General features: G+C 44.3%; 1 protein-coding gene across 1 annotated transcript; it reads left to right on the top strand.

Moving 5' to 3' along the window:
* The first annotated feature begins 10,032 nt into the window (after nucleotides 1-10,032).
* LOC106987352 (olfactory receptor 3A2) lies at nucleotides 10,033-10,992 on the top strand. Its single transcript, XM_015085612.1, has one exon. It carries the CDS (start codon nucleotides 10,045-10,047, stop codon nucleotides 10,990-10,992), a length of 948 nt encoding a protein of 315 aa, XP_014941098.1. The 5' UTR covers nucleotides 10,033-10,044.
* The last annotated feature ends 926 nt before the right edge of the window (nucleotides 10,993-11,918 follow it).

Genomic DNA, 11,918 nt, shown 5'->3' on the forward strand with positions numbered 1-11,918 from the left:
TGGTTTTTTTGTTTGTTTGTTTTAATTAGGGATAAGAGTTATTGCTTCCCAAAGAAACCATGTGCAATTTATAGTCAATAGGTGTGTGGGCCATGTCAAGGCCAACCCCTTTGACAAATTACAACTTCAGACACTGTGTGCTCCTTTCTCTGGGTAGAAGCAAAATCTCAGAGCCTCGACTAGTACAGGTTCATGTCTCACAGGGAATGACTCTTTGGTTGGTTATAGTCTGGCTTCCCCAAAATATCCAAAGCCTTCCCCACTGGGGTGGCTGAGTGGTTCAGTTGGTTGGGTGTCCAACTTGGCTCAGGTCATGATCTCTCAGTTTGTGGGTTCAAGCCCCACGTCGGGCTCTGTGCTGACAACTCAGAGCCTGGAGCCTGCTTCGGATTCTGTGTCTCATTCTCTCTCTGCCCCTCCCCCACTTGGGCTCTGTCTCTCAAAAATAAATACATGTAAAAAAAATTTTTTTTAAAAAAGAAGCCTTCCCACCACGCCTTGCATCCATTAGTAGGTCATGTGATTCCCTCAAGTTCAGCTATGGATGGTCTGGTTTTAAAACATGGACCTAGAGATCAGATTCATTTTATTTCACCTATCAGATTTCTACAAACCAAAACAGGAACTTTCTTTTCTTATCACATGAAGATATCATAGGATATAGAGGGGACAGAGAGGAAGCTATATGGGTATATGTTCTCTAGTACCTCTGGAGAGCATGATTCATGTGTGCAAATTTTTAAAACTCCACTAATAAATATGGTAAACCTTATAATACAAATTTAATGTTCCTCGTCTGTTTTTCCTGATATGTTTCAAATCATTTGAAAAGATAATCTTTTGTAATGAAAATATTATTTACGCATGAAAAACCCCAAAATACTCCATATGAACTTCCTCTCTAAATCCTCTCAGTCCCAAAATCTTCCAGCTGAGATCATCCATATCTGTAAATAAAGCCATATAGTGATGCTCCCCTAAACGTCCCTTCTCGGTAGGAGAACAGTCTCTAACCTAGAATGTTCTCTCATCTTGCATGCTACATCCTAAGCTTTCATCCCATCAGTATTTGGCTTTATTTTCCTTCTAGCCTCCCTTTGAGATGAATCGCCTATTGTGGGCATCTCTACTCTGTCACTGATGTTTCCTGATTCCTTGCCCCAAAACATCCCTTTGACCTGAACTGTGTCCTAGCTTCTCTGTGAGTTTTCAGGGAAGTGAAAGGATTGAAAGGACTGGGTAAGACAGAGATGAAGAGAAAGAACATGAGGGAGGGAAGCAAAACAAGACTGGAGGTGAAGAGTTTGCAGGAAAATGAAGAAGAAAGAGGGACACGGGGAGAAATAGGACAGAACTGCAAACAAATGGGCTGAGAGTGAAGGCTCGGGGCACTGGAGAGGAGTGAATGGGGTACACAGAGAGTAGAGACGAGAAAGATAAAGAAATAGGATAAGATACCTTGAGATGGTTAAAAGGTCAGAGGAAAGAAGGGGGGAAACAAAATTAGTGGGTCAGAGACGAAAAAGTTGGGCTTCTGTACAGCGCTGCTTCCTGTTCTATAGTGTCCAGCAATAACCAGTTTATGCGACCCTCACACTGTCATTGTGGTGTATCTTTTCTACCATGAATAAAGCAATTTTCAAATTTCGCTGAAAGTGCTAAAAAGTGTCCAAGGGACACATTTTCAGTTTCTCTTACAAGAAAGTGTTCTGAGAATGTTAGGGAGGTTTATCAGATGACAAAAGAGATGAAAAGAAGTTCTGGGTATTTTGTCCACCTCAAATGTCACCAGAGTCTATGACTAACCAACCACCTTATGAACTTACTCTCTGCCTTTTGGGTCACGCTAGCCAAGACTGTCAAAAGACAAGGGGCGGGGGGGGGGGGGGGGGCGGGGGCGGGGAGGAAGATCGCTCTTTCCTGATCCTTTCTTAGCCATCAGATAAACTTCAAGAATGCAAATGGAGCTTCCTCCAAGGGTCGAGGAAACTGTCCAGGAAGATCTACAACATGGTCTTCACTTCATCACTTCCTCTCATCGGCAATGTTCTCGACCTTGAATAAGTTCTCAACCTTGTCTGGGCCTGTACTTGACAGGCACAAGGTAACCATCAAGGTTCTTCCACTTGTAATCCCTTCTGATTCTACTAGTTTTAATGAACAAAAAGACTGTGTCACTCTGTTTACCCTGAAGAGTTACCACATCTTCCTACTACCATTTTTCCTACCCACCAGCATCTAACCCTGCTGCACGATGGAGCTTATTTACTTCCAAAACTCCTTGTGCCTCTAGCCTTTCTTCTATATGAACACTCATCTCAAAGCTCACGGGATGATTTCATGTGTAATCACTGGAGTAAAATGGATCAACTTGTTCAGCATCATAAGTGATGACTCAGGCACTGATTCCGGGCATGCTGTCTACTCTCCAGAATCATAGGGTTTTATTACCGATTTGGGAGATTCCCTTTTCTTTGGAATTTGCCTGTTTTTTTTTTAATTCCAAGTTATTATTCCAATGTATGTTTATCATACATGTAATACATCATATCATAAAGGTTCAAACAATACAGGATATCATTGTTGCTCTTTTATACCATTCCTTCAGTAATCCAATTTTTAAAAAAGAACTAAGTGGCGGTAGCTGGTATTTGGCTTTCCACACAAATGAACACACGCTCACACTTGCATGCACGTCAACATGTGCAAGCATAACACTGTACTGCTTTGTAATATGCTTTCCCTCCTCTCTGTATTATTACAGTTTTTTTTTACATATCAACCTACAAATCAACTTTATCCATTTTGAAGCCTTCATGATAGTCCATTTTATGTGTAAACTATAATCTATTTAACAAATCCCTATTGATTTCATTTATTTCCTATTTTTGGCAGTTGTTAATAATACTGGAGTTAAGATTCTCATTTGTATATGTGTTCATATAACTGAAATTATTTCACTGGTTATATTCATAAAAGGTGTGTGTGTGTGTGTGTGTGTGTGTGTGTGTGTGTTGGACCAAGGTTGTAGGGCGACCAGCTTTAGTTGGTTGATTGGCAGTTTATGAGAATGTTTCTTACCTCACTTGCTTTTACTGAGTGTTATAAGTAGAATTTTTTTATCTTTGATAATTAGATTAAATATTGCATTATTTTTAAATTAGAATTTCTTTATGAGTGTGATTCAATTGATTTTTATATATTTATTTCTAATTTATTTAGATTTATGCCTTCAAAATTGCCAGTTCATATTTTTTGCCCCATGGGGTAGTTTATCTTTATTTTAATGATTGGTGGCAACATTTCACATTTTAGGGTAGTATCTCTTTACCGTCTGTGTTGCAAAGATATTCCCTAATTTCCCACTTGTCTTTTACTTTGTTTAGGCTTCTTTTGCTCAAATGAAGTCTGATATTTTTGTGAAGTTTATCATGCTTTTTTTGTCATGCTTAGAAAATAATGACTTTTCCATCTAAATGTTGGTTAAATACTTATCAGTGACGTTTTTCTAGTACATTTACATTTGCTTTAATTTTTTTAAACGTTTATCATTTCTTTTTGAGAGAGAGAGAGAGTGTGTGTGAGTGGGAGAGAGACACAGAGAGAGAGACACAGAATCCTAAAGGCCTCCAGGCTCCAAGCTGCTAGCACAGAGCCCGACATGGGGCTCGAACCGACAAACTGCAGGGTCGTGACCTGAGCCAAAGTTCACATGATTGCCTATTTACAATTATTTTTAAGTCAAATATTTAAAATACACACAATTTATTTTTGTGTATGTTCTAACTTTTCCCCTAGTGGATCAAAGTTGTCCAGATCCCATAAAATGTAAGCTTGCTTGTATATGGTGTACATGATAATATATATGGTTTATGTATAATATGTGTAATGTAATACAAATATAAACACAAATATATAACAGCAGCCAGCGAAATGAGAGAAGAGGAGATCCCCACTTGATTCCCCCCTCAGCAACAATATTTTGGACAGAAAAATTGTGGGGGCTCTGGGCTTTAGGTAAGAGACTGTGAGACCCTGGTGGAACCCAAGACTAAGAAGGTATATTTGGAGAAGGACATCCGCCCAGGTGGCTGTCATGCTGACAGTAGTCCTGGCTACAACCTAGAAGCAGCTCTGTTCCCCTGTGAACTCAGCTTGGCCCCGTTTAGCATTGGTCCCATCACTGGCAACATCTGCCGAGAGACCCAGCAGAAGTCATACCCACCTGTGCCCTGGTTAACAGCCCCGGCAACCTTGACCCTGGCTGTGGATGCTGAAGCAGCTCCAGCCCTCTCAGCTGCCAGTCCCGCTCAGCTGGGGACAATGCAGGAGACACGCTCATATATGCCTCTCAGACCCTCAAACCCCGGTCCAACTGCAGACGCTGAAAAGGCCCTAGAACTTGGCTTCTGCACCTCACAGTCATGGGCCAGGAATACTCCCGCTCGTCCAACGACCCACCAGGAGACACATGCTACTGTGCCTCCAGAGGTTGCCCCACAGACCTCAGTCCAACTGCAGATTAAAGTGGCCTGGGAACACTTGTGCCCACAAGGACCTGGAGGAAGACACACTCCCAGAGACAGGCATGCCAACCTGTCTTTGAAGAGTCCCTATAACCAACATCTAGCTTCAAAGAGACATCTTGGCACTTTACTAGGACCAGCTTCAGGCATCCTGCCAGGATTTTAAATCTTGAATCCTGAAAAGTGCTCCCTCGTCAATGAACTCTCGCTATTCAGCCTCACATTCCACCCACCCCTTTGGCCCTCATGATCCACTCGCACATCTCTCCTTTGTCAACAAGAGGAGCTTCCAGTTCCTGCTGGGTTGCACTGGTGAGTGTATTCGTTTCTTATGGTTGCTGCTACCTAATACCACACACTTGGTGACTCAAAACAACAGGAGTTTATTCTCTCATGGCTCCAGAGGCCAAAGGTACAAAATGAGTCCTACAGGGATAACTTCAAATGGCAGCAGAGGAAGTTTGCTCCACAGGCTCCGGGGAGAACGCATTCTGAGTCTCTCCCAGATGCCAGTGGCTGCTGGCCTTCCTTACCCTGTGGTTCCCTCATTCCCTCTCCACTTCCAGCCTCGCATTGCCTTCTCTTCTGTAGTCATCCCTCTGCCTCTGTCTCCTAAGTACTCCTGTGATAACATTTAGGGCCCACTTGGATGGTCCAGGATCATCTTCCCAGATGAAGACCCTTAGCAATCACATCATATCTCCAAAGGGTTGATTTCAGGGCTTAGGACCTGAATATCCAGGGGGCCCTGTTTCAGCTTAGTGTCAGATTCTTTTCAGTGAGTGAATTATTTCTCTGGCATCATGAGTGGGATCGGCCTTTCTCAGAATATGCTGAGACATAATCCCAATTGTTCTGGAGGCATGGAGGAGACCTGGGAAAAGTTCTTGAGGAAGACAAGAATCATCTTGTAGACATCTGCTTCCTATGAGGTGTTTGTGTGGCCGTCACACACAAGGAAGTTGATCTCCACCAGCAAAGGGGAAGGGATACTCTGGCCAAGTGACTGCGGGAGAGTCTGGGGGTTTGCAATTCTCATGAGCAACCTCTCAAACTTCCCCATCCCCAGACTCAGGGTCTCACTCCTTCCTTAGCCTGGCCCTGGATTTAGCACAGGAGACTCCCCTAAGCTGCACATTCAGCCTCCCGTGTGGATCTGCCACCCTTACAATTAGGTCCGATGCCTGATTTTCAGAGCTCTCTCCTTGTGGCTGCAGAAGAGTAATGCCTCATGAGTTGTGCCAAGGAAGTTTTCAGGCTTTCGTGACATACCCTGAATTGAATGTTGGCCCCCCTGGGCTTTGCGTTGTTTTTTCAGGCTTCTGGGAAAGTTAACAGAAGTGACCCACCCTTAATTCTTAAAATTCCGCAATTCTTATACTTTCCATGACTATCATATTAATGTGCTGGTGCTAAAACGTGACCCAGTGTTTCTCCTTTCACCTGTACCTCATCCCAACATACCACAGCTGAGTCTTAGTGATGAAACTACGGTTATCACCAAGCCCACTTTCCCCCCAGCAGTGGCGAATGGTCCAGGTGCAGAATTCCATCTGCAGGATCTGCTTCCTAGGGCCACTCCCAGTACCAGCTCAGGGCCACTCCCAGTCTCAGTCAGGCTCCCCCCAGAGCAGAGCCTGAGACAAGATGCGTGTGTGGCTTAACTGGGAAATCATCCCAGGGAGCAGGAATCCCTGGGAGGAAGACAGGGGTTAAGAGGAAAGTGAGATGAATGAAGAAGAGATGTCCCTGACCAAGGGACCAAAGTCTCTGCAACAGATGTCCAGCAGAGACTTGATTGAGCATGAGAATATGGAATGCTTCCCACAATTGTCTGAGGAATGGTTGCTGGGGTGTCTACCCATTGGCTCCCCTTTCCTATTGTCAAGGTGCTCTCTGCACTCTGGGCACTCATGCTCAGACCTAGTGAGTACCCAGCCCCACCGCCAAAATTCATGGCATCAAAGGATCCCAAGGAAGAGGCTACCCTCTGTCGGCCTGCCACAAGCAAAAGCCTGAGGGGAACTGTCCGACCCAGCTGCAGATGAAACGAGAAGAAAGGCTGAGGGAGAGGTAAGGCAGACATCTGATGTGTCTGCCACAAGGTGCTTCCTAGAGGTGTTGTGAGGAATGACAGGGACCCAGGCGCAAAAAGTACGCAACATATTACCATGTGCCTAACAAATACCCACAAATGTTATCAGTTGATATTCTGATGTGTTGCCAAACTTCTATCATCAGCTTAGCGAATCTTACGTGATTTAATCTGCAAGCAATGCTCTATGGTAGAGGATATGCCCATTTCACAGATAAGGACACTGAGGATCAAAAGGGTACAGCAGCTTGTCCAAAGTCAACCACCAAACGCCAGAAAACAGGTCTGTCCACAGTGCATTTCCTACTGCAGAAGGCTCCTCTGGTGGGAGAAGACAGAGACCCTCTCTTGGGAAAGGAGTGTTGAGTAAGTAGTGGTGGCTATAGGTGTCAGAGAAACGCCCTCCTTAACCCTCCTGCATCTTCTGTTTACTAGTCTGCCGCCTTCACCAGGGCTCTCAATCTCTCAGAGCCCGGCCTAGATAGTCATATTGGCAGACAGCTCCCCAGGAGGCCTCCTAGCCCAATATAGCTCTTCGATCCCCATTTCCAGAGACACTGCTGGGTGCCTAAGACACAGTCCCAGGGGCTCCCACTAACAAGGCCCTGAGGGGGAAAAACACCACATTTCTGAGGACTCATGAGGAAACTGGGTGTGAAGAAAGCTTCTCTTTCCTGCCTCTCTTTTGGGGCTCCTTCCTCATCCCAGGCCCAAGACAAGTCTGGAAATTAGTTTATCTCTGCTCAGTGGCTCCACTCGGGGTTGACATCTGAGAAATATACCCCTCCCTTAGCAAACCTATATCTAGTCCCGTTTATACCTCTAGTTTCCTGGGTGGCTTGAGAATGTGAACAAGTCCTGGGACCTCAGTGACCCTACCATTAAATGGAATTTATATCACCGTCTCTAACTACTTGCTATAAAGCTATGGCTAGAGATAAAGCCCTTGTTCATCTTTTTAAAAGAAAGTTTGAATACCAGAAGATGTGAGGCACGGTTGCTATATTTAGGAAGGGCTTGTGTTGTTTACAAAACAACTTGTCTTTCTCCCCATCTGTCTACTTCCTCTTTGGAGGGATAACACTGTAAGGGTAATGCTAGGATACAGAAAATATCAGCTTGTTTCCTTGATTTATTATATCTAGTTCCTTACCTCCTTTCTGGCGGATACGTGGATCTACATAACTCCTCATCTCCTTTCCTGAAGAGCCTCCCTTGTGTCTACGCCCGTGCCTAGGTGAGTGTACTCAGGGGTTCTTTCCCTGCTCTTCCAAAACAGTGATGGGCCTCTGTTGCTGCCATCAGCTCAAATCTGACTTTTCATGAGGTACAATTGCTGCCTCTGAAAAAGAAACTGTTTTATGGGAAGATCTGAGGCTACGACCCAAAGATCCTGGCTCCTTTTCTGGACCCCTTCGCCCATACCCCCATTTCTTGGAAGCCTGTTCTCTGTTACTCTTAGGAGAGCGTAGGAGAGCGGGATTCACTGAGTCTGATTCACTGCCTACGACCCATTGCATCAGGCAGCCTTAAACCTTCACTCCAGTCCCAGGTCCTGCTGAGCCTTTCCATCAAAAGGAACATGGAGGTATTCTTTGGAGTTCCAGAGCAGGGAGCTGTAATAGCTCAGGAGGGAGAACCTGGGACTCGGGACAATGCTTTGAGAATGCTAAATGCCTCTACACCTCCTGTAATTCATCCTAATTCACAAAAGTCTAGCCTCAGTTCCAATATGTCCCGAAAATCGTCCATGACAACTCTAGGTCACACTGATGCTCTCTTTCTCTGCAATCCTATGAATGCTTGAGCCATCTATTTATCTATTTAATAAACACTGAGTACCTACTATATATAAAGCAGTATGATAAGTATTAATATTGTTAAACTGAATGAAACCTGCTTCTGGTCCTCATGTCATTTACAGAGAAGTAGGGGAGATACACTTTATAGAGAAATGACTTAGCTAGAAGATACATGGTAATAAATTCCATGAGATCATGTATAGTGAGAGCTTAGGAGAGAGAGACAGAGAGACAGTGGTGCTTTTGACAGTGGGAACTCCCAGGCAGCCAGCCTTCAGTCTTGAAACACTTGGGATGTAGAGTTGGAAAGGGATCCATTGCAGGCAGAGAAAACTGCATGAGCACGGAGGTAGAAAGTGACACAGTCACAATCTAATGCTTACGTGAAAAAAGGAAGATAGAGAGTAGTTCATTGCTTTTTATGTAGTATATGTACAGAGCTGTGGTCCATCCATTGATTTGTCCTTTGCAAAGCACTGATCAATCATCAATTTCAGAAATTATGAGCTGCCTGTGACTGGTTCTCCTTCTCGCCTATCTGGAGATCCTAGAATCTTAAGCATATTTTAGAGATCACTGCATCTAAGTTTTCATTCATGTGAACCCATCACCCTTTCCCCTTCTGTTAGAGTCACTAGACTCCAACCGCTTCCCTCTGATTCCAGTGTATTCTATGCAAGGGAATAACATTACTCTTAGGAAGTTCGAGCTCTGCTCATCCCATCAGCAATAGAGAAACATTGATTTTTTTTTTTAACCAGGATCTTTTATAATATCTGAAAAACGTGGCTCAATCTGCTTCTCTAAGTATGTGCCTACTTCCTGAGGATCTCTCCTTAGAGCGAGTGGTCAAACCGCTGTGTCCGAGTCAAGAATAAGTGGGAGGTTGGTGGCCGTGTGATGTAGAACACTAACGGTACCCAGCTGCAGCTGCCCCAGAGGTCATGCTTGCAATTTTGATTTCAGAGGTGAGTAGCAGATACTATAAAAACAATAAATAATTTTAAATTAAGCTGTTATAAAGTCTTAGTTGGCATCAAGAACATCAGCAACTTATTGACCTAGGGATTTTGAATTTATACTTCAGCCCTACGTTCCTCACCTTGGATAAATATACTTGGTTCAACTCTCTGATGTCTGCAATCACGGGGCTGAGTCTTGCTATCTTTGTTTGAGTTTTGTTTCTAGAAGCTCTGAAGCCAAGATTTTCAAATGCTTTCTGGTTTCTCTGGAAATAGCATTAATTTTTCTATTGTAAAATCTGCTTATTGGTTTTGACTGATGCCCCAGAGTAAAATGGAGAAATCCATCATAATCTCACTGTCTGTTTTTATCTTAATTCATTTTCCCAATGCCCCAAGTATTTCAACCCTTTCAACCAGGAGAGGATGGAAGGGACAAAGTGATGATGGTTTGGGGCATCTCAGCTAAGAGCAGAGGCACTGAGTTGATGGAGGAGGTGAGTGATGAGGTGTAACCTGGGGAGTGGGAATATCATCACCCAGATAGCTGAGAACTTACCTGGGGTTTTTAACATGGGTAGTTTAAAGCATTAATGTTGAATAAATAAATTGGAGTGGACTGATATCTCCCCTCCTGGGACATTTCCTTACAGAAACTCATGGAACCAGAGGTTGGGGTTAACAGGACATCTGTTACTGAGTTCATTCTACTCGGCCTAGTGGAAACAGAACAGCTGCAGTCTGTGGTCTTTGTAGTCTTCCTCTTTGCCTATCTGCTCACAGTTGGGGGCAACCTCAGCATCCTGGCCGCCATCTTGGTGGAGCCCAAACTCCACACCCCCATGTACTTCTTCCTGGGGAACTTATCGGTGCTGGACGTTGGGTGCATCACCGTCACTGTTCCCTCAATGTTGGCCCGTCTCCTGTCCCACAAGCGTACCGTTCCCTATAGGGCCTGCCTCACACAGCTTTTCTTCTTTCACCTCCTGGCTGGTATGGACTGCTTCCTATTGACAGTGATGGCCTATGACCGATTCTTGGCCATCTGCCGGCCCCTCACCTACAGCACCCGAATGAGCAAGACAGTCCAGAGGATGTTGGTGGTTGTGTCCTGGGCTTTGGGTTTCACCAATGCATTAAATCACACTCTTACCCTAACCACCCTGAACTTCTGTGGCCCCCATGTGATCAATCACTTCTACTGTGACCTCCCACAGCTCTTCCAGCTCTCCTGCTCCAGCACCCAACTCAATGAGCTGCTGCTCTTCGTAGCAGCAGCCTTCATGGCTGTAACCCCCTTGGTCCTCATCACTGTGTCCTATGCACACGTGGCAGCTGCAGTCCTACAAATCCGTTCAGTGGAAGGTAGAAAGAAGGCCTTTTCCACATGTGGCTCCCACCTCACAGTGGTTTGCCTCTTCTATGGTACTGGTATCTTCAACTACATGCGTCTTGGTTCCGAGGAGTCTTCAGACAAGGATAAAGGGGTTGGGGTCTTTAATACTGTTATCAACCCCATGCTGAACCCTCTCATTTACAGTCTTAGAAATCCTGATGTTCAGGGCGCCCTGTGGCGGGTACTTGTGGGGAAGCAGTCACTGACTTAAGGTTTGACAATGTCCCTTCTCTCCTGCCTTTCCTGGGTTAAGGAAAACTTCCCATGAAGGTAGTAACCTAGAAAATGGCCCATAATCATATCTCTAACTGCCTGAAGATTTGTGTGATGTATGTGTCCCGCAAAGAAATGCTATGTAATTCATTCATTAATTCATACAAGAGATATTTATTAAATTGCTTCTAGGATCCATATGCTTTCCTAGGGGACTGGTGAACAAAATAAACAAGAGTCTCTGCACTTATGCAACTCACGTTTTCATGAAGAAAGACAAAATACATAAAATAAATAAGCTTCATATATGGAATATCACACAGCGATAAGGGCTCTAAAGAAAAATAAAGAAGATAGGCAGATATGAAGCTAGGTTCTGCTGAGCAAGTGCCCCAGCTCAATTGCCACCTTGTGTATGGCTGTGCTCACTTTCTGAGTAAGGCTGAGGCCTTGAAAGCCCAGTAGTTCTGGAGAGCAATGGCGTATAAGGAAGGGCTATTTGGATAATAGGTAACCAATCAACCCAAGTAACCAGTAATGTCGCTGTGAAGGTTTTTTTCCCTGGTGGGGACATAAGATTCCATCTAGGTCAGAGTACAGAAAGAGCTTTTAAGCCATGGGCCCAGTGCCAAGATTATCCTATTCTACACTTCACCTTTCACCTCCAAAAAAAATCCATTCCTTCTCTTGACTATCACACAAGAACCCAATGTAATGTTTAGTGGACAGGTAGGGTCTAGAGAGAGAAATAGCTCACTAAATTAAAACCACTTTAATACACACATGATATATCTCCAGGTCAAAAAAGCAGTGTCCCATCTCCACCCCCTGCCATGTCTTTCTTATCAGATGAATCCCCTTGTTCACAGATATGATAAAGCCTTTGTAAGAATAAGCATTTATACGCCCACCAGGTCCTTCGAG

The sequence above is a fragment of the Acinonyx jubatus genome, chromosome E1 (assembly GCF_027475565.1).
Source record: "Acinonyx jubatus isolate Ajub_Pintada_27869175 chromosome E1, VMU_Ajub_asm_v1.0, whole genome shotgun sequence".
NCBI lineage: Eukaryota > Metazoa > Chordata > Mammalia > Carnivora > Felidae > Acinonyx > Acinonyx jubatus.

Coding starts and splice junctions, on each gene's coding strand:
- LOC106987352 (XM_015085612.1), top strand. CDS start 10,045: ATGGAACCAGAGGTTGGGGTTAACAGGACATCTGTTACTGAGTTCATT.